This window comes from Agelaius tricolor, unplaced genomic scaffold, assembly GCF_023055355.1.
Source record: "Agelaius tricolor isolate 1412-34295 unplaced genomic scaffold, bAgeTri1.0.p SCAF_10, whole genome shotgun sequence".
NCBI lineage: Eukaryota > Metazoa > Chordata > Aves > Passeriformes > Icteridae > Agelaius > Agelaius tricolor.
In genome coordinates this window covers 26,563,607-26,585,401 of record NW_027269270.1, presented here as the reverse complement: position 1 = coordinate 26,585,401, position 21,795 = coordinate 26,563,607, and the positions used below count along the sequence as shown (strand labels likewise).

The 21,795-nt window shown below is 48.5% G+C and overlaps 1 protein-coding gene and 1 long non-coding RNA gene across 2 annotated transcripts in view; one reads left to right on the top strand and one right to left on the bottom strand.

The window, feature by feature from the left end:
* Positions 1-6,259: 6,259 nt before the first annotated feature.
* Positions 6,260-7,676, bottom strand: LOC139593867 (uncharacterized). Its single transcript, XR_011680412.1, has 2 exons — positions 7,301-7,676; positions 6,260-6,496 (listed from the first exon to the last, which is right to left on the bottom strand). It is a non-coding gene; the product is annotated as an uncharacterized lncRNA (long non-coding RNA).
* The window catches only part of ITGB5 (integrin subunit beta 5), a 58,327-nt gene continuing 43,230 nt past the window's right edge, over positions 6,699-21,795 (top strand). The window contains exons 1-3 of the mRNA XM_071435315.1: positions 6,699-7,206; positions 11,103-11,188; positions 18,130-18,334. Coding sequence (XP_071291416.1) covers positions 7,101-7,206; positions 11,103-11,188; positions 18,130-18,334 — 397 coding nt within the window. The 5' untranslated portion in view covers positions 6,699-7,100. The remainder of the gene's footprint in view (positions 7,207-11,102; positions 11,189-18,129; positions 18,335-21,795) is intronic.

Here is a 21,795-nt window from a genome sequence, read left to right as displayed (position 1 = left end):
GCCTTTCACACTCAGGCTCCAAAGAGCAACCTCTGGAGAGCAAAGTCTATTCCTCTCCAGGAGAAGCAAACTGACACCAACAGCTCCCACTCTCCCTCTCCTGGTGGAAGTAAAACCTCTTACAAAGGAGCTATGCCTCACCTGCTTCTCACTGTTCCCAATGCCCTGGTCACCGTCTCCCAGTCCCAGGCAGTGTCCCCCAGAGCACCCACTGGTGTGGGTGACACCAAGGGGAACAGAGGGAAAACATCTGCCCAGCTGTTGGCCCAAACATGGCAGAGATTCCCCCAGGGGAACTGGGAGACTTGCAGGGTCAGATAAAGGAAAAGGAAAATAGGGTACTGAGAAAAATAAAAAATGAAAAAATGTTGTTCAGGACTCCAGAGAGGGCTGTGAAGGGATCCAACATTGCTTTAGGTGGGCATCTATGGCAGACAAGCATCTTTTTTTAGTTTGTTTGGGGTTTTTTTTTGTTTGTTTGTTTGTGGAGTTTTGGGGTTTTTTGTTTGTTTTGTTTGGGGGGGGTTGTTTGTTTGTTTTTGGTGGGGTTTTTTAGCCTGTTCTGAAACTTTATTACCACTGGTGCCACTCTGAGGAAAGCCAGCTGGTTTCCCTGTTTGGTCATTGTTTGGCAGCCAGTTTTCAAAGGTGATATTAACATCTTCCCACAGTAACATCCAACACATCTTGGTGGGTGGGAGGGCAAGGAAGGCCCCCAGCCCTCCTGAGAGAGCTCCCTTTGACCCTCACTGGTGGCACTGCTGCCTGTTCCATGCTAAAAGACATGAGCCTGGTTAAGATTAGGGAATCTCTGCCTCTCCTTTAGTCGTAGATGTCTGGATGTAGCTGGGGAAAGAAAGTCTGCTGTATAAATGGGACTTTGGGGGGAGAAAAAAGGCTTTCTCTCAAGTTGTTTTTTTTTATCCACAGAGATCTTTTATAGGGTAAATCAGCCAAAAGTTAAAAGAAGAAATGTTTCATATCTGGAACAGTCAATGAATTCAAGAGGTCATTATAGTGCTAAGGTTCTTAATCCCCTCTCAAGCAGAGGAATGTTTAAATTGGTGAGAAACAGGGGTCAAGTCCAGGCAGGTATTTCAGTGCCTAACTTGTACTGACATTAATGGGAATAGGGGTCTCTGGGGAGGAATTGTGGACCTGGGCCTGTATATCATTCCTTTAACTGAAACAGGGCTTGTGCTGCACTTGTGTTACAACATGTGCACATTATTATTCTTTTCAAAGCAAGGCCTTTCCTTGCAGGCTCTTTAGCATTTCTCAACTGTTTTGTCCTTCCAAGATTGGTGTGAACAGATTCTGCAGCAAGCTCATGCTGGGCAAAACCCACTTGCCAGAAAAATAAGCAAAAAACCGGAGTCCAGTGATTTATTTCAGGTAGTGATTAAATAACCAGGTGTCAGCTGTGATTTGAAAAGCTGCATAGGGCATTGTGAGGTCCAACCTGCACAGACCCAGACGAATTCCTTGGAAACCCTTTTGTACCTCCAGAGCACTGTGCTCATCAAGGTGCTTAAGACAGGAACTTTTAGTCTATTCAGTGGGAATTTTGCCAGAGATTTGAGTGGAGCCAAGCCTAGTTGGCTCTACCTGCTGACATTTTCGATCGTATTTAACGATGCTCCCCCTACACGCAGGCATACAAAGAAATCTCTTCGGGCTCTCCCTTTGTAGGAACCCCCCTGCCAGATGCATCCAGCATTTTCTCCCGGCTTTTGAAGCTCTCCCGGAGTGCTAACCCAAGTGGGGCCAGTTTATGTGGGGCAGGATGTGCAGGAACACAGAATGTTTTTCAACTCGCCCTGCAGGGTGGTGAGGACGGACCTTGGGGCTGTCACAGCCTCCTCCCTCTCGCTCCTCTCCGCCACCGAGCAGGAGAACCCCTGGCCACAAGATGGGGCTGGCTCTTTGCACTTGCAGGATAAGGCACAGCAGAGGCAAAACCTTTTAATGAGCTCGCTTTCCTTGGGGCTAACCATTAATAGATACACAGACAGGTTTCCATGGAGCTGCTAATTTTTAACCCTCTCCTGTGTCCCAGCTGAGTGCATTTCTGTCCCTCTGATGGAGCGTTACTTAACTCTGGGAATCGGGGCATATTTTTTGGGATGGCTCATGGCTGGAGATGTCCATCACCCTTTTCAGTTCAGCACATCAGTGAACCCCTCCTGTAACAGCCTCTCAGGCAGCCAAGTGCCTCCCAGCTGCTCCAGGGGCTGTAGCACACCAAAACTTGGCCAGGTTTGGCCAAGTTGGCTTCAAGTTTGGCTTCATCATCCCTGTCTCAGCTTTATGTACCATAGAGGGAAGTCTCCCCCTTGTACCTCCCTCACCTTCCAGCCCAGCAGCTTCAGACATGGACTAGCTCAGATTTATTCTGAGCTCTGCCTTTTTTCATCTATTAGAAGGTCAAAACTTGGCAAAACCACTTTAGGTGCTGTTGTCTGCTTCCCAGAAGTGTTGCAATGCTGCTCTTCAGCAGGTCAGGAGTTGTTTGGGAGTAGTGCTGCTCTTGAGTATCTGAGAACAGAGGTATTTTTACCATCCTTAGATGGTAAAAGTATCTATTTTTATAGCAGGCAGCAGCAACACGTGCTGCATCTTTATCCAGAGAATAGAAATAGGATTAAATTTATTATTGTAATTTTTGGCATGTGGTACTTGCCTATTACTAACAAGCATTTTGTGTGAATTGCATTTTTTTTTACAGCTTCCTTGGAAAAAGAAGGAGACAAACTTTTTCCATGGAAGTGAAAGCCCCAGCAGCCTGGGCTGTGGGCTCACTTGTGGGAGGAGGCAGCGTGGGGATGGCAAAGCTGCACAGTGCCCACAGCTTGTGTCTCTGCTCCCCTCTTTCCCATGATGGCACAGCCAGGAGGAACAGCAAACAGCATGGTGAGGACCTGGAAAGGAAAATGAAGTGTTTTCCTAATACAAGAACTGTTTGCAACACGGTGGAGGTTTCCAAGGTTCAGGTGAGTTTGCCTTTTATTTCACATCCCTGATCCTACACCCCAGTTTGACCCTAGCTCTCCTAAAACTCCTTCCCATTAAAACCATAAATCAGTCCACTTTTTTGTCATCTGAATTCCAGTTTGGCCATCCTTTGTTGCATGGAGAGTTGCTTGGACCAAAGGACTGAGAGATATTCAGGACCTGCTGTGCACCATGAAACCAGGCTGCACCTGGATTCCCCATCCAGCCATTTGACTTCTGGAAACAGGCAATCTCAGATGTCTTAGCTGGTCTTTCTTGCACACTAGAGAGCTGTGCCTGGGATCCTGAACTTACTGCAAGTATGGTGGCTGAATGAGGTATACCCAATAATGTGGCTGTAATGAGTTACATTCCGACAGATGATTCTTCCAGCTGGAGCTGCTAGGAAGCAGCAAACCTAAACTTATGCCACAGAGTCTGGAAGTGGGAGAAAGTCAGAGATGTCCCAGGATTTTGCTGCTGGAGAGTGGCTATATTTTGTGAAACACTAAGGCAGAGGTGGAGCTTCACCCTGAAGCAGGCTGTGGCTTTTGCAAGGGCCTGGGAGTGGCTCAGACTGGTGCAGAGAGAAGGAATCACCACTGAAAATCAGAACCTCTTTAGTGCCATGGCAGACATCTAGATGTGACTCAGATGCTTTCATCCACCCTTCCTGCCCCAAGGAAAATAGGACAACAAAAACCTATCTGTAGAACACCTGAAGTATCTTAGATAAAGGATTTTATTTAACTGATCATAAAAGAGACAGAGAATCACCTTATAATTACATCACTTTCAAATCCATACCCAGGTCAGATACCCTGGGTTTACGTTCTGCTTTAACCAGAGGTTAAAGTGTAAGTGATAAGAAAATGAACATAAAGATCAGGCATTTCCAAATAGGGATTTTCCTCTCTCTGCTACAGAAAAACTGTGCAATGATACCAAAATCTGAAGTCCAAGGGCCTTGGCAAGTATTTATGGGCTGTGGCACATAAACACTTGAAGGAGCCTCAGGGATCTCACGGACTATGTGATCCTCAAGAATGGCATTTTGTAGACAGGAGACAGGATGGTCAAGAGAGAAAAGACCCAGGCTGTGGTGGTGGCTGTTCCTGGAGATGAAGGGAGACTTTGCTGTAGGTCATCCTTTCACAATCCTCAGGAGACAGAGCCCTTTTTTCTGTTCTCTTCCCAAAACCTTGGTGCTGCCTCAAACTCATCTGCTACTGAGCCCATAATAATCCTGTTGAGACATGGGCACTAAAAGCTTTTTGCTCAATCCCTTATTCAGAACAAGGGAATCCCAGGAGGAAAATCAAGGGGTTATCTGGTTTCATACATGAAGGAAATCTTTTTTGGGGGCATCTACTGCCACCCCATGCTTGACTCCAGAAAAATAACCAGGGCACATTGCAAGCAGGAAGGTTTTATACCAACACCTTCTCTGTGGATCTCATTTCATGTCACACATTACCCCTGCTCATGCCACATTTCTTGGTTGGTGGCCAAGCTCAGGGACACAAGGCTGCCTTCTTTCCCTGGAACTGAGCTGCCCACCTCATGTTCACCATGAGTTCCCCCTCTTGGTGTTACAGATGCTTCTTTGGCCATTTGTGCAGTTACATCCTCTTTTGCTGCTGCATGTGGGGCAAGAGCACAGCACCAGCTTCAGAGAAGGATGTTACCATTCTTCTCATTAGGGAAGCCACAGCACTTCCTCCCCTCTGGCTCCTGGGGTCCTTCCTCTACACACCACACAGTGATGTTGGTCACTGGTGCTATACTGGGATAGGATAAACCACCTGTGAATCTGCAGGACCTTCGAAGGATTTGGCTTGAAAAACATGATGACTGATAGCAGATGTTGAGCATCAACAATGTCTTACTGCTCAAAAAGTGCATAGCAGCAGCTCCTGGCCTTCCCCCTTCTCTTGGGGGTTTCTCATGGGGGCTGTGGTACGAGGGCAGCCTGGGCACAGCGAGCACCAGGTGCTTGTGCCAGTGCCTGCAGAAAGAGTGAGCTGGGCCTCAGCTGAGCCCAGCTAAAAATAACCAGTGACTGGGGAGCTCCTATGCCCCGCCTGGCTCTGGTTCTGCTGCAATCCATTCCTTCTGAAAGTACTGCTTGCCTCCTCAAGCCCTCTTCTCTGCCCCTTGAGATGCCACAGCTGAGTCTCAGAAGGTGGTTCCCTTCCCTTCAAGTAGTTTCTTTACCCCATGGCCCTGCTTTTCCTTTCCCCCCTTGCTCATTTGCCACTTGCCCCTGGGCATCTGCTCCTCCACCCACTGCTCCCAGGGCAGCATGGTGGGATGCAGGGATGAGAGATGAGTGTCTCCTTGCTCCTGCAGCCAGGAATAGTTTAAAGCCCTCAAAAATTAGTCTATCCATCTATCCATGGATAGTTGTAGTTGCAGTTGGGTCTTGGGGTACTTGGGCATGGCCAGAAGACCCAAGAAGGGACTTTGAGGTTTACACAAGGCCTTTCTGGGCAGTGATGCTCATATTGGGTACTTTAACTCTTGCAAGTGCAGTATCTGCGTTTAACTTTTTTTTCTTTTTTCTTTTTTTTTCTTTTTTTCTTTTTTCTTCCACAGGAACATAAAATATTCCACAGAGGAACAACCTGCTTTGAAGTCCCTACATACCATATCTTGCACGTCCAGGTCAGTCCCAACATGGCCATTATTAATAAAGGGTGACAGCATGCATCTTATGTTTTTTGGGATTACAAGGAGTGCTGATGCTGTCCCTTTCCCCAAGCACAGCCAACAGCTCGAGGGCAGCTTGTAGGTTACTTCCTGTCCCACACACCACACTCCTACCATGGCAGAGGTTTTGGTGAGGCATTTAGTGATGTTTTTGCACTGGTGGCAAGCAGTGGTGTTGTGATGCTCCTAGGGGCAAACCAGGACTTGTTTTGATTGAGCAGCCCTGGTACAGTTAAAATGTAACAACTTTTGTCGGTGTGTATTTCCTAAAACAACAAATAGCCACTTTAAACCCAAACCTGGTTTCTCCCGGGGGTATGAAGAGGTTGAAGAAATCAGCAAGGTTTGTGAAAGCAGCTTTGGGAATCAATGCAAGTAAGGGGGAATTTTGGCAGGTGGCATTACAGTTAATCACTTCTATCTGAGAACAGCAACACAACATGTGTTTTAAGCAAAATCTGATGGGGAGATCTAACAGACATGAGGGTGTCCTGAAGGTCTGCAGGTCATGGGTAAGTTACCTGTTACTATAAACTGCTTTTAAAACCAATGATCAGCTCTAGGGATGATTTATGATTTATTTTAAAAGCAGAATACAGAAAGCTCTCCAGCAACCCATACACGATCACAAATCGGTGCTTCCTTTCGATCTGAAGTGTTGATGTCTCAGGCGATGGGGGCGTGGACCGTGCCAAGAAGCCGCCAGACCGTGAGTGCAGCTCTGCCCGGGTGCCGTGGCTCAAAGAGCCCTTCAGCAAATGGACACAGTCTGTTTGCACAGCGAAAATCCCTGAAGCGGGAAAAGCGCCACGTAAGAGCAGGCACTGACCCGTGGGGAATGAGTGCGAGCCCTGCTGCGAGCGGGGAGGAGGGCGCGCATTCCTCGTGTGCCTGCGGGTGCATCTGTCTCCTCCTGCCCGTGTCCGTGTGTCTGCGCACGCCGTGCGTGTCTGCCCGTGCCTGGCCGGGCGCCTACATGGGCATCAGCAGAGGCAGCCTGTCCGTGTCTGTGTCCGTGTCCGTGTCCGTGTCCATGTCTGTGTCCGTGTCCGTGTCCGTGTCCGTGGGCCCGGCCGTGCCCGCGGGTCCCGCTCCTTACGCCTCCCTGCGCGGGGCGGCGGGGCGGGGAGGCGGCAGCGCACCCTGGCCAGCGGGACAGACACACGCACAGACAGACCCACGGACACACGGAGAGACCCACGGACAGCGGCACCGCACGCCGCCCCATCCCATCCCATCCCGTCCCGTCCCGTCCCATCCCGTCCCGCCGCCCCCGGGCAGCTCCGCGGCGCCGCCCCCGCCTCCTCCTCCCGCCGCCGCCGCCGCGGCCGCACAAAAGGCGGCGGGGAGGGCCCGGCCGGGAAGGGCAGCCCGGCCGCCCCGGCCGCCGCACCATGCCCCGCCGAGGGGGGCTGCCGGCCCCCGCCGCCGCCCGCCGGCCCCCCCCGCTCCTCCTCCTGCGCCTCCTCCTCCTGGCCGCCCCGCTGCAGCCCGGCAGAGGTAAGGGCCGCTCCGCTCCCGCCGCCCCGGGCCCTGCCAGCGCCGCTCCGGAAGGCGGCTTGGCCCCCAGACCCGCCTCGGTGCTCTCCGTTACCGTCTGTGCTCCGCGCTCCTCTGGCCTCCCTTCCCGCTGCCTCCCCCGCCGCCCGCTTTGCCGTGCGCCCGCAGCCGGCGGGACGCGGTCCCCGCTGTCCCCGCTGTCCCCGCTGTCCCCTGCCCGGGGTGGCCGCTGCCGGGGCTCTCCGCGCATCCCCGCCGGCCCCGGCCCCCTCCCGCCTGCCCCCGGTTGCGGGTGGCGGGGAGCCGCGCTCCGGCAGCGCTGCGGGGCACGGACCGCATCCGCGGGGTGTTGCACCTTCGCCTTAAAAAGCACGGAACTGCTATTATACAGCTCGCTCTATGTATATTCCTAATGGGAGCGGCTGCAGCCACTTCTGTTCAGGGTAAGCACTTCCCGGGATGTTTGCCTGAGCGCGGTGTGATAATCCATGGGATGAGGAGCAGCAGCAGAAAGCCGCACACAGGCTGTGCCCTGCCGGTCACCGGTATCCACGCTCTCACCTTGTATCGTTCCTCATTTGCACCCAGAGAGAGGTCCCTGTCCCTCGTGGGGATGCTCTCGGTTTGCACACACACACGAGAACTGCAGTGCAGTTTGTAATTCTGCTCCAGCAGTACTGGAAATAGGGTTTCCCTCCTCTCTGAGCATTTGGGGAAACTTTCTTATAAGAAGGAACCCCACAAAATGCCTAAGTCCACCATTCGAGTACTTATTCTCAGTGCTTGATATTTTAATGAGTAATCTTAGGAAGAGGCTCATCTTGCAGAGTGCTGTGGCACATAATTGCAAAAGCTCAGGAGAAGCTTTCTTAATTTTATTTTTTTTGTGTGTGCCTGATCCATGAAAGTGACGGTTCAGTATTGTAGCAGACCATCTCGGGTCTTTTAAAATGCTTTTTGCAAGCACGGATAAAATGCTCCTTTTTCATGCTTAGCTGTATAAAGTGCATCACTTTTTTACTTTTTTTTTAATCTGTCTTCCCTAAGCAAGCCAGTACATTAGCTTCTGTTCGAGGAGCTGCCCAAACTAGGATTTCTTGCAGAACAGGTTTAAAATGAGGTCTGATAGCCTGGAGCATCTTTATGAGTAAATTTGATGAGTACTGTTCATCAGAGTTTCCTATCTTGCTCTGCATCTGTAGTTTGATGTATTAAAATCTCTGCTGTCTAGTGGGATACAGTCTTCCTCTGCTTTTTTGGGCTCTCCTGCAGCTCTTTGTGCTTGCTGGACACTACTGAGCAAAATAAGTAGGGTGCAGGGCTTAGGACTCAGTGGCATCAGCATGAAGGACTATATGTGGGCAGTGCAGCTCAGCAATCCAGGGAATGGATTATTTACCTCCAGAGTAATCCCAGCTAAACCCTGGATGGAATTTTCCCCGTTATGAGAAGTTCAGTTGATTTTTCAGGAGTGGTTTCATTAAATGTACCACAGTCCAAAGAGCAGACTGAGTTCCTTCCAGTCTCAGTGGGTGACTTGCCCCAGCATCTGCAAGGATCTGGACTGGCATAAGCATCATCAGGTCCTTCCTCTGCTGGATTTGGGAAAGACTGCACTGAACCAAGCACAGCAAAGACTTGCATCTGGAAAATCCTGCATTTCTAACTCCCAACTCAAAAAGCTCAGGTTTCAGTCTAAAATTGGAGGGCTTCACAAAGCTCTGTTTTCACAACAATGCTGGAAATGGTTTAGTGTTGCTACAGAGTGGAAAGAAAAGCATACTTGGAAACTTCTAAAGCTGCCACCAGGAGGAATGTCACCCCATGGCTGGCCACAGGAGTGTGGGCTGCTTTGGTCATGGCACGCACTGGAAGGAGGAGACCTTGGTTTTCATTCAGCTCTTACTGTGACTAAGTAAACTCTCAAAAACCCAGCAGTCAGGAATGGAGGTAAATATTTCCATGCGGATGGGCGAGTGAAGCTGTGGGAGAGCCAGGCCTGGGTAGCCAGGGTATGAATGCAAGTATTTGCTAGTTAAAGCCCATTATTTTAGCTGGGTTACCCTGTGCACAGCTGCCAGAGCAGCAGCTTTCGTGGAGAGGCTTTGGGCCATGTTGTAGGGTTTGTAAATGCAAGTGTTAATTGCTGTCTAAATTTTAACTCAGTTGAACAAGTTACATTTTGCTTTATACAACTTATTTATGTTTTGAGCTCTTGTAGTGTCCAGGAGCTGGAATATAACTTCTGAATGCAAAAAAGGAATGAAACGCCTGGGGATGTGGTAACAGCCAGAAGGAAAAAAAAAGCCCACACTCTTAAGAAGGCTCTTGTTTGGTATGAATGAGCCCAAGGAGCCTGTTTGAATGAGAGCCATAGAGAGAGTGCAGGGCTTGGCTCTCTGGGGTTAGAATTAACCACCTTGTGGGCAGCAGAGACCCGTCACTGCAGGGCTCTGGCACGGCCAGACCTCTGCAATGACTGACAGGACATACTTATCCTCTTTTTTGTTTTAGTCCAGGGCATGCCAGGTTTTCCTCCAGCTGTCCAGCTTGATTCACTGCTTCCTGTGCTCACAGCTCAGCCCCTTATGGAGTGACCCAGGCAGCCACTGCTTTCCATTTCTTGGTGCAATATTCACATGGGATACAGCAAAAATTCTTCTTCCAAAGCTCTCGTGGCAGAAAGTTCTTGGGTCAGGAGAAAACTTCATGGGACTCTTCAGCAGCTATTGGCAACTCTGCGGAATCTGCAGATTACACCCAGCAGCAGCGTGGTGCGCTGGTATCTGCAGATGCAACTGGCTGAAAATAGAGGCCTGACAATGCTTTTATTGACATTTGGGTTGGAAAAAATAGCAGATTGGGAGTTCAAGCCTGAGGCATTTCATTTGGAGTGTGCAGCCTCTGTGCTGAAACCTCGGTTGAAGATTTCTTTAATCATTTATTGACAGTGGAAGTTAATAGCTGCACCCGGGGGAGCTGGGCCATCAGTGGTGTGGAAGGGCACAGTCATAGCCACAGGCATGCTTGAACAAGCTGCTGCATTCAGAGCCCATACCATTGATGTCTACTTTGGCTTTACTTGTGTGGTTCAACTTCATTTTTAAAGCCCAAAGTGCAAATTGTGGATTTTGTAAGTGAAACCTGCTCGGGACCCCTTGTGCTGCCGGACACCAGCAACCCAGGAGAAAAAAGAGCATCAGCCTGGCTGATGCCCCTGCTGGGATCACAGGCAGGGAGAGCCAGTGCAAACACACTGCAAGGCTTAACCTGGATATCCTGTGGAAATGTCTCTTGTAGTAAAATAAAAGTAATGTACTGCAACATGAGTCCACTGTGAGAATCACCTGTGTGGGAAGGGGAGATGAGTATGTTTCAAGAGTGCTTTAATATGAAAATTATGGGGAGAGGCCCTCCCCATATATTCAGCTAGAAAAAATGAGAAGATATGCCTAAAGATGTGTCTTTAAAAGTCAGCATCTTGGGCTTTTGGACAGCCAGCTCCATGTTTCAGAGTGGTCAAACAGTTATTGAGTTTTGCCTACAGCAATGGGGGTGTTTGATTAGGCATATGAGTAGCTGGACTCTTTGATTAACCAGACACCATTGAAATGGAGTAAAGAAAAATCACCAGATTCAGTCATTTTTTAGAGGTTCTCAGCACCCCAAAGCAAGTTTCTGTCCTTTTCATTTACCTTAGGGAAGGAAAAGAAAACAAGACCTCCTTACAGGTGGAGAGAGATTTACAGCTTCTCCTGCCTTTTAGGCTCCTGGGAGATTATTTGCTCTTGTTTGGATTTACAGTGTGTTTAGCATTAAGAATGTTTCAGAACCCCCCTAAGCCCTGTTTTGGAGTGGAATAACCATTCAGCCCCCACTGTTTTCTCTTGCTGAAGGTCTCAATCTGTGCACCAGTGGAAGCGCCACGTCCTGTGAAGAGTGTCTCCTCATCCATCCCAAGTGTGCCTGGTGCTCCAAGGAGGTAGGTGGGCACATCTCATTTGACTTTCATGCTTTTTGTAGTGCTGGAAGGGAGCTCTTTTCTCACCTTGCCTCTTCCTGACTCATGCCACAAGGGGTGAGTGAGGGCAGAGGATGTTCCATGCCGAGTGTATTTCGGGTGTATGGGACTCCTCAGCTCTTTGACATCATAGGAAATAAGTCTCTGACCCCACTTTGACCTCCACACACCCTCACAGAGCAGCACTGTTCCTTCAGTCCTTCTGCCCCTTCAATTACCTTCTTGTTTCTGGTGGGTGCTGGGTCCCTGCATGGGCTCTGTGTTACAGGGAGCCTTGCTCCAAAGCTCTCTCCCCAAAAAGCCCCAAGCCCCTGGCCAGTGTCCTGCTACGTGTCCCTTGTCGTGTGGCCTGGCATGGGCTCTTTGTCTGTAACAAAGATAAATTCTCCTTTCTGAATCTATTGTGTCATTTTGGGGGGGTTACCCATTCTTCTGGCATTGGTGCCAAGAGTTTCACAGAGTAACTGAGCACTTCAGAGGGAAAATACATCCTTGTGCTGATGCTGATGCTGCTCACCCATAATTCAGCTGCACCTCCTGGTTTGTGAGCAAATATTTCCCCCTGCTCCCTAGGGGCTGCTCATGAGTTTAGGTATATATATATATATATATATATATATATATATATATATATATATATATAATCCAATATATGTCTTATCAAGCAGACTTACAATTTCAAGAGAGCAAGGTGTGTGAAAGCCCTAATAATGTTTGATGCATAGTAAGCAATTGTCTGCTCAGTGCAGGTCCTAGGTATTCAGGAGAGAAGTATGGATGCTTTCAGATGCATGGAAAAGTCTGAAAAACAGGCTGGCACAGCTGCTGTGTCAGGAGCCAGTTTTGGGATGGGAGAACCCCAGGGCAGTAGGTGATCTTGAACCTCTGGATGGGCATGGCCAGTGGTGATGCTGTTCTGTTCCCTGCTGGCCCTCATTCCTCTAGTGTGGCCATCCCTGTCCCCTTCTGGGCACTCACTTCAACTTCCAGCTGCAGCTGGTGCTGCTGAGCTGAGGATGCAGCCTCTGTCCCCTCTGCTGTTCCCCTCCCTCCTCCTGCCAGGCCTGCCTGGGGCAGCTGCCAGCTCCAGGGCAGAGGATGGGGTTGGGATGGAGGATGGGGTGAAGGTGGCTTCCAGCCCCTCTGGTTGGGGTCTCGGGGGGTGCCCCAGGCCCTGTGTCTGTTTCAGTGGATGTTTCACTGGTAAGCACAGCTGCAGCTCTCCAGGGAAAACCCTGTAATGCTACAAACACCACGCTGCTGCCTGACAGCGTCTCAGCTTCCTTGGGTTGTTTTTTCCAGCCAGGCAATTGGTGTGCAGAAGGGAAAGGGTAAAGCAATAGATCTTGCTTCTGAGACATCTTGTAAACAGCTGTAAGAGCTCCTCTTCCAGCCAGCTAATCTGTGGTGGTGAGACTGGATCCAGGAACGCTGGCTATTAAGCTATGGGTACCCAATAGCCTGTGCTTTTTTATGGTTTTTTTTCCTTACTTGGCATCAAAAGACAACTTTCTGCAGAATGCTGCTAGTGGAAATGTTTATCTGGTGGTCACTGTGACCACTAATTGTACTAATGGGACTGGCAGCCTGACTCTTATCATGCAAACAGGGTAGTTACTAAAAAAAAAAAGAAAATTCCTGACTGGAATGGAGGGGCCAAGGAGGAAGATGGGTGTTTACAGGGAAGTCCTGTAATACTTCCTGACCTTTAGCCTGCAGAAGCTATTTAAAAATACACAGTTCAAGGTGTTTTGTGCCAAGAGCTATGTGTTCAAAAGCTGCTGTTCCTATTACATGCTACATGCTAAAGTTAGCAAGTACTTATCCTAATTCTGTATTTTTTGGGTTTTTTTTAGAATGTGCTCTTTGAAACTAATTATTTCTCTTTAGCTGAGATCATCAGGTGAGGTAATGGGATTTCCAAGATACCTGGAGTTTTTCAACTTCAGAAAGTTTTAAAGCAATATTATAAACTCTATAATATCTGCTTTCGTTTCATAGTCATTTCACCACCTTATTCCCCTTCCCTCTGCTGCAGCCTAGTCAGGTTTATTAAATTTATTAGATAGCTCTTAATGTGTTTTCCTTAGCTTTTCCATTGGCTGCAGTTTGCTATCTGTGTTTCCTGGTTGCATATATGCCAGTCAAATTTTATAGCTCTGCTGCTCTTTAAATATCAGGGGTAAGATAGTGGAGTGTATTCCACAGATGACAGCTGTGTTGTGGTAGAACCTCAGTCAGCTGATTTGTGTGTATTTTGTGCTCCCTTTGCATTTACTTTACAGGTTTGTGAGCAAATTGGGCCAGCTTTTATCAATTTTGCAAGCAACAATTAACATTTTTGTCAGGAAATATATATAGTAGAAGTCTATTAGCATATGTATAATTCTATATATAATGTATGTATATATAATGTATAATCAGAATGTTTAGAGATGTCTGTTATATGGTTTATATATATATATATATATACACATTGTATAGTTATATATATAATTGCATTGTATAGTTATATGTATAATTGATCTTCCTGCATATGTACACATTCTTGTATTTCCTTTGGGGAAATATTTGGGGAATAGTATCACTTGGTGGTACCATCATACCAGTTTTTTTGGGAGCTCTATCCCAATAGTTTCCCAGGAGGAATAAGGTTTCCTGAATTTATACTGCCCTGAATTGTGAGGGTAAGGGGATGTGTACAGATAGATCTTAGAGCAGAGCAGGCAAGGTGCTCTCACTTTATGACTGCCACCTCCTCACCTGTTGGTACAGGGTGCATCACGTCCCCTGCCTTGGTTGGGCTTCTTTCCACTCCTGCTTGTGCTCAGCATCCCTGTTCCCATCCAAAGGGGTGATGATGGACGAGCTGAGGACAGCAGCTTCTGGTGTGCAGCAGCCCTAGAGCCTCCCAGGGCTGCTGAGCTAACCACAGGTCTTTGGGCTCTTGGAAATTTGGGAGCAGGCATCGATTCTGTTGGTTTGTGGAAGAATACCTTGAAAGGCAGGCCTCAAGGGTGGTGATTCCAGTGGCACTTAGAAGAGGAAGTGTGAATATGTGGCCTTAACCATCACCTGAGCATGCTTGAAGCAGGGCTCTCTGAGGGAGAATGACTCCTGGTGTGATGGAGACTGCTGCAGCCTGTCCATCCATGCTGGAGCTGAGGAACCTGCAGGGTCTAGGAGAGGCTGGAAGTGATGAGAAATTGCTGACATGGTGCTGGTGAAATATTCTGACTGGAAGCTGCATACTGGCCTGTGGGGTTGCTGTATCTCTGTGGCTGCCTGGTTTCCATGTGTGGGACCAGAGGATGCTTGTGGAATTTTTTGCAGTGACACCTGGCTGCCCAGGCTGAGCAGGATTTTTGGGTTTGCTGGGGAGAACAGGGAGCTCAGGAAGTGGCTTCAGTTCTGTCCTCTGAGCTGCCAGGGCAGGTGTGAAAGAAAGGTTGGGGTTTTAATTGTGCTAAACCTCCCTGGGGTGATTGCAGGGGGTGAAGCTCTTCAAAAGAGCATTTAGGAGTACCAGTGTGGGGGGGAAATGTCACCATTACGTTTCCTTTTTTGCTGCTTTGGGAAGCAATGTACCAGTGTGCAGAGGCTCCTCTTGTTTGTTGGATGTGTTTTTTAGGTGGATGAACTGTGTTCATCTGTCCATTACCTATGTGGATGTATTTATGTGTGTAGATGGAAACCAGAGATACACATTAATTGAACTGAAATGTCCTTTTTGAGTAAGTGAACTGAAATTTCCCCAGTGGCACCCTCTGTTTTCCAGCAGGTGCTTTTACCCCATCCTCTTCCATCTCAGAAATGTATGCCTAGAGAATGAGGAAAGAAAATCAAGGATGTTCCTAAAGGGAGCATAGCATATCAAGTTTTTATTTGTGGTGGTTTTTTTCTTTTTTCAACGGAGAAAGCAGGCATGTTTCAGGCAGAATTAATGCAGAACTGGATTGATTAAAGCAAAAAATTATTGAGACTTTCAGCAAAAGAGAACAGGATGGGCTGAATGGTAGGGACATGCCCAGTCAGGAATTAGGTATTAGATACAGTGAGTGCTATTCTCCATTTTTATAGCATAAGCCAAGCAATTTGTCTTAAAACTGTCAAACTGATGAGCATGTAATTGTCACAGTGTTGTCTCCATTCATCCTGTCTGCCTGTGTGCAGATTCCCCTTTGTGAGCTTGTTAGCACCGACCAGGGGGCTGGAGCAGCCAGAGTGACTGACAGGGGCTGGGGGATCCATCTTCCAGAGGGTTCCTCTGGGGCACAAAGCAAAGTTTGGGGTGGTTCCCCCTTGTGAGGGGCATCTGCTGCATTTCTTGCCCAAGCAGGCCTGCAGGCAGGTGATTGGCAGATGTGTGGGCACATTGAATTGCTTCCCTGACCCCAGGGTGTTCTCTGCTTGGGGAAAATTGGGGTTTGAACCAGTGTGCTGTGTCTGAGCTGCTGTAGGGCTGCCTTTTGGTGTGGTTTCTCAGGAGCTGTCTGGACCTGTCCAGACAGGTCTGCTCATCCTTTTTCCCTTTACTGAACCCCAATGAGCCTTGATTTTCTGTGTCACAGAAAACTTTGCACTAGGGTTGGATGTACCTGGTAGCCCCAGTTTTGGCTTTGGGTTTGACCTATGGGTGTTTGTTTGCAGGGTGATTGCTGGGACTTTGCCAAGGCTACTGTCACCCTCCTACTCAGTGTTACTCGCCTGAGTAAGAAATCAAGATGAAGTAGGGGGTCAGTCCTGCACCCCTGGGTGCTGTGCTGCACCACCTCCCCTCAGGCATTTGCACCCCTGAGGGTGGATATTTTCTTCCACCTCAGGTAATATGGCTTTTCACAGGACAAGAAAATAGCTGGGTTTGATTGGAGCTGCAGGTTAGCAATTGCTGCCCTTTGGCAAGTTCTCTGGACCCATTTTAGAAGAAAATTAGAGAAAATTGCTGGATCAAGCAAGGGGAACCTGGAGGAGTGCAAAGGTACTGCTGACCTAAGAGCCTAAGAGTTGTGTAGGGGCTTTCCTACACACCTGACCTCCAGGACTTCCTTTGGAATCTTTGGAGCAGACCCTGGGAAGGCTTGGGAACACCTGATAGAAGCTGTGGTTATGTGAGCAGCCCTAAATATTGTCCTATTTGGATGCTTCTCTCCAATGTTAGTTACTTGAGAGTAACTACAAGTTCCCAGCTGTGCTCCTGGGCTGTTTGTGTTGCTTTTTGCAACACTTTTTTGGAGTGTCCTTTCTAATAGGTGGCAGCAGAAATGAGCTGGCAGGGGTGTTCAGCTGGAGCTGTGGTCTGGGTGCTGGGAGAGCAGGAGAGCATCTCCCCCTGTTGCTGGGTGGATTAGGCCCAGGGGAGCACCTGGACCCCACCAGCTTTTTGCTGGTTTCAGGTAAAACCACATCTGAGAAAAACTCTTCTCCAAGGCTGCCTGAAATGTGTGTCTCTGAAAGGCTGGGCCTTGTTTTCAGTTTTGTGAGGGATTCTGATTTTTATTTTGTCATGCTGGAGATGATTTAAATAGTCCCAGTCCTCCTTTTTTGGAAGTTCATCTGTTTACACGGCGCGTTCCAAGAAATTTGTGTTCGTATCCATCTGATGTGCCGTCGTCGGTTTCTTGGCTGGACCCTGCTGCTGGATGCTGGAATGCAAATCTCTCATTTTTCAAATAGCATTGGGACCTTGTAGTGAGAAAAATGCAGCTGCAAGCCTCTGTCTGTGTCCCAGGGCCCTGTATCCAGGCTTGTCCTTGAGGGACCCCTGGAGATCACCCCATGAGGATCTGTCAGGAGCCTCTCCCTCCTTGATGTCTCTCCTGTCCTCTGCCATGCTGGAGTTTCAGCAATAAGTGGGGTTCATTCTGCCCCACACTGGTTTTGGCTGAGCAGCTGAAGGAGGGGCTGGCATGGCTGCAAGCATCTTCTCTGCATTATTTCATGTCATATTAGTCCCTCAGCCCTGGAGCTGAAGAGTGTTGTCTCTATTGTTGTAGTGCAGAAGTAAGTAGGAATCGACTGTTGAAAACCCAGTAAGTTTTGGGCATGTGACATGTTCCCTTTAGCACTTTTGGGGAGGAAAAAAAAAAGGCATTCTAACAAACAGGCTCTTGCAAAAGGGTGCATTGTGTTCCCGGCTGTTCCTGAGCGCTGCCCTGCACAAGGCTGCTTTGTGCACCACGCACGGGGCTCGCAGCGAGGGCTGGAGCTCTGGGATGGGTGTTGGGAGACTCCTGGCCATCCTTTGGGAGGGGGCCTCTGCCTGCACCTTGCTGCCTGTGCCTGACTCTTTGTGGTGGGCACAGTCTGCATTTTCACCAGCTCCTGTGAAGTTTCTCCCACCTCCCTTATTCCCCACACAGTGCTTGTGTGGGGACGTGTCTCACCCAGGGAGCGGGAGCCACCAAGCCTGTCTTCAGCTTCACATCTTTACCTGGCCCTCTCTGGGTTGTTGGGTTTGTCCTGCTTCCCTCAGTGGCACCTCCTTGCTCTTTCTTCTGGCTTTTGGAAAGCTCCTTTGAGATGATGCATGTGCATAAAATAATAGGGATGGCAATGGGCTGTCCCTGCAGCAAACCAGGTGCTTTGCTTTGCTCTCTTGTGGCCAGGGCTGGGAACAGGTGCTGCTCCTGCGGCTGGGCTGAAAACACAGGCTTAGGTTTCTGTTTCAGAGCTCTGTGAGCAAACTCAGTATTCAAATCCTCACAGAACTTCCTTTTTTGGTTGATCCCTTTGAAAGGCTCAAGGCTCAGTGCAGGCTGCTTCCAAGAACAGTCACCACAAAGGACACCAGCTTCTCCTTGTCATCACCTAGTTGTTAGATACCAGCATGTCAAAACAAAGCCCCTGCTGTGGGATTGATGCATTCCCCTCCGCTTCCTTTTTGTGACTTCTTCCCCCCCCAGGATTTCAGCAGCACAAAGTCCATCACATCCCGGTGCGACTTCCTGCAGAACCTGCTTGCCAACGGCTGCGCCGGAGCCATCGAGAACCCCAGCAGCAGCATCAGCGTGGTGAGGAACGTCCCCCTGAGCAGCAAGGGCTCTGGCCAGAGCCACCTGGATGTCACGCAGATCACACCTCAGAAGGTCGCCTTGAATCTTCGTCCTGGTGAGCCTCCAGCAGCTCTGTGGGGTGTGGGGGGAGGGAGAAAGGGTGGCCAGGACGTGCCAGGAGCAGGTTGTAGCTTGTGGCCTTGTAGCCCACTAAAGCAGGTGACTGCTGGCCCCTTCCATACCTTTGAACTTTGCTGTTTAGTCACAAACAGGTTTGGGGCTGAGGGACGTGTCCTCCATGAGAGGACACCGCTGTTGGGCAAAGTCAGTCTAAGCCCACCCACAGCTGCTACCAGAAATGGTTTCAACACCTGCGTGTGTCTAGGAGGAACCTGCTCGGCATCAAAATGGAATCACTGTGTGGAAGGAGTTAAAATAACTTTGGTTCCTCCGCTAAGCTGACAGGGCATGACTCTAAACTGAGGCAGATCCTTCTATAAATTGGAAACAAACCCGCATATCTGTTTTCTGTCAGTATGCAAAAGAGCTATGGGATCAAGGCAGAAGATGGAGATTTGAACTTGTGACTCAGGCCTTGGACTGGAGCCAGGTCTCTCTTTCATTCTCCTGAGCCATCACTTTTCTTCAATCTCTTCCTTTTAATTAAAAATTAGAAGGGAGCAGCTCATCCAAGCTATGCGAGCATGCTTGTTATCAAAAGTTTTTGCATGGTGGGGGGAGGCTTTAATGTGGGTTTAGAATTCTTGAAAAAATTTGGCAGCTGACATTTCTGAGGAGGGAAAAAAGCTCTTTATTGCAAAGATAAGAAGCAAATATAAAAGCTTGATTCATTATAAGCGATTGGTGTGGGTTTCTTAGGCTTACAGTTTTGTGACAGCTCTCATGAGCATACAGAAAAGAGAAATATTGATGTTTTACTAAAGAAAAACAGGGGTTTGGGCTGGTGGTTATGCTATCAGTGCTCTCCCAGGGCCTGCCAGCTGCTACAGGAGTTTTTGTTCTAGCTGTGTAAGTTTGAAATTGTCATGTTTTTCAACTAACTTCCTCAGCTGTCATTGGTCAGACCCTTAAATCTAAAAAAATTTTCTTCAAAGCCTTAAAATCAGATACCTGAGAGCAGTCACCACTGTTCATACATTTGCATGCATGGCTTCTGCCACTGAATGTTGTGTTAAAAAAGGGAACAAAAGGGAGTTGTTGTTACTGCTGTTTCTTGAGGCAATTCCTGACAGAAAGGGCTGGCTCAGCTTTCTCATCTCATGTCCTGTGCATCCACCTCCACACACAGTGCCTGGTGCTCAGCAAATCCTGCTTTGCTAGTCCCCAGCAGTTTTGCCCATCCAATGTCCACTGCTCCAATCAGTGGCAGGGTGTGGGGATCCATCTCCCTGTGGCCTCCTGGGGTCTGGCTTTTGGAAACCTTGGGCTGCACAGGGCTGGTGTGCTGCTTCTGCCCACCCTTGTGGGGACCACACTCACGGCCATCCTCAGTTCTTTGTGATGGAGAAACCCTCCAGGTCTGGGCTGAGCTGCAGGAATCATCCTGAGGACCCCCACAGCAATTCCCACTCTGAGACAGTGAACTCCTCTCCCTGTGCTCCTCTTGCAGAGCATCACAATCATTGCAGGAGGAGGGACAAACCTCGATGTTTGTGATAGTATCTCCCATTTTTCTTCTCTTTTTGACGTTGGGCAACACTTCACCTTCAAGCTGATGACTTCCTAAACCCTTGCATTAGCAGGCACAGTTTAAATTATCCATTGATCCTTGAGTTTGGGAGAACAGGTTTCACCCTGTGAACCCAAGACAAAAAGGAGACGACGTTGATTTAATTTTGGGCACGAGGGGTGTCCTGTTTCAAAGACAAATTCACGCGGTGGCGGTCTGTGGCAATGGTGATCTTTTATTCTTAGACCACTAAGCAGAAGCAGAAGGGAGTGGATTGTCAATTGTTTGCTGTTCCCTCCCAGGCAGTTTGATCTCATCATCCTGTGGCAGAAGTCACATCCCCAAATCTGTGTCCTCAGCTAAACTCCAAAGGCCTTAAATTGATGTTCTTACAGAGTAGCTTTTAGATTGAGCATTTAGTTTTTATAATATTGCTTTTTAATCTGGAGCCCAGCTATAAAGCAGCGTGTCCTAGTTAAAAGAAATAGCAATAGTGTAAACAGACTTAAAAAATTAATAGATGCAGCTGTGTTGCTCATCAAGCTATAAGCCTCACCAAGCAGGAATAAGCTGGATAAGCATGATTGTTGAGTTTATGTCCTTAAATTGACTAAAATAATTTTTTCCAATTTCTGCGCTGCTTCTGCATGATGGTATCCAAGAAAAATTTCTGAATTAAGCTCAGAGTTTACAACTTTTCAGTAAAAGCCCTAAGGAGAGGATGGTGGCAACAGTATGTGAGGAAGGAGGGGGCTGGATTATCCCTAGAAGTAATACTGTCCATAGAGAATAATAAATTCTTTTGCACTTACATACATTAGCGATATTTTCTCTGACATAATTGGTTTGTGCAGTTAGGAGTGAAAGAAGAACCAGCCACAGGATCCTGTTGGTTTTGGTGCTTCTCAGGGACTAATAAATTCGTAACTATTAAGAGAAGCACGTTTGATCACAGCATCCCAAATACCCTTTCTGGCAGGAAGAGCAGTGTTTTTGGAAATGAAAACATTGCAAAATACAGAGGACACATCCCCTTTTTGAGTGGGAAGAATATGTAGAAATTAAAAATATGGGCATGGGAAAGAATTTTCCCAGATTTAAACACATTTTTGCCACACTGAATTAAAGTCAAGCTTACAATCACAGTCTTTTACGCTGCAATCAGTGCTAACAGTTTTTGTGCTACATGAGTTGTGTTCTTCTTTGTTCCCCCACAAAATGCAAGCCAGGTATAATGTGAGGCCCACCTGGAGCACCTGCTGCACTCCACATCCCAGCCCTGTGCCCTGTCCTGCTCCTGCTGGACAAGAAAGCTGGGGAGGGTAAGGAGGAAGGAGGAATATTTAAGGCATGAGCTTCTTGCTTCCTACAGCTGGGCATTATCTACATGTGTGTGTTTGCACATGGTGCCTCCTGCAGCCCTGCCTTTCCCAGGTGGGGCTGCAGCTGATTGCAGGGAAATGCTGAAGGAGAAGGAGGGTGTTGTTGTTTGAGGAGCTCTGGCTTGGTGCAGCCTGACCCCAGGTGCCAGGCAGGGTCTGGCACCAAGGCTGCAGAGCCCCTTGTGCTGTGCATTGCCAGCATGGCAGTTTTGGGATGCTGTTGCTGCTGTTGGACTGGAAGTAAGTGGGAGCAGCTGTGCTGCTGTGCACAAGGAGGAGAACAATAAAGCAGTTAGGGAAATGTTTTCACAATACTAAAAAATGTGAGTTCCATTTCTGGGGAAGAAGAGGGGAAGCCACAAGTGTTTTGCAGAACCTGCCACTGCCCCAAGTTCAGCCTTGCCCTCAAAGGGCTGGGAGAGGTCAGAACTGGGAGCTTGGTTTTGAAAGGATCCAATTCCCTGGGGCTGAGACCCCAGTAAACTGGAAAAGGGGCGAATTTGG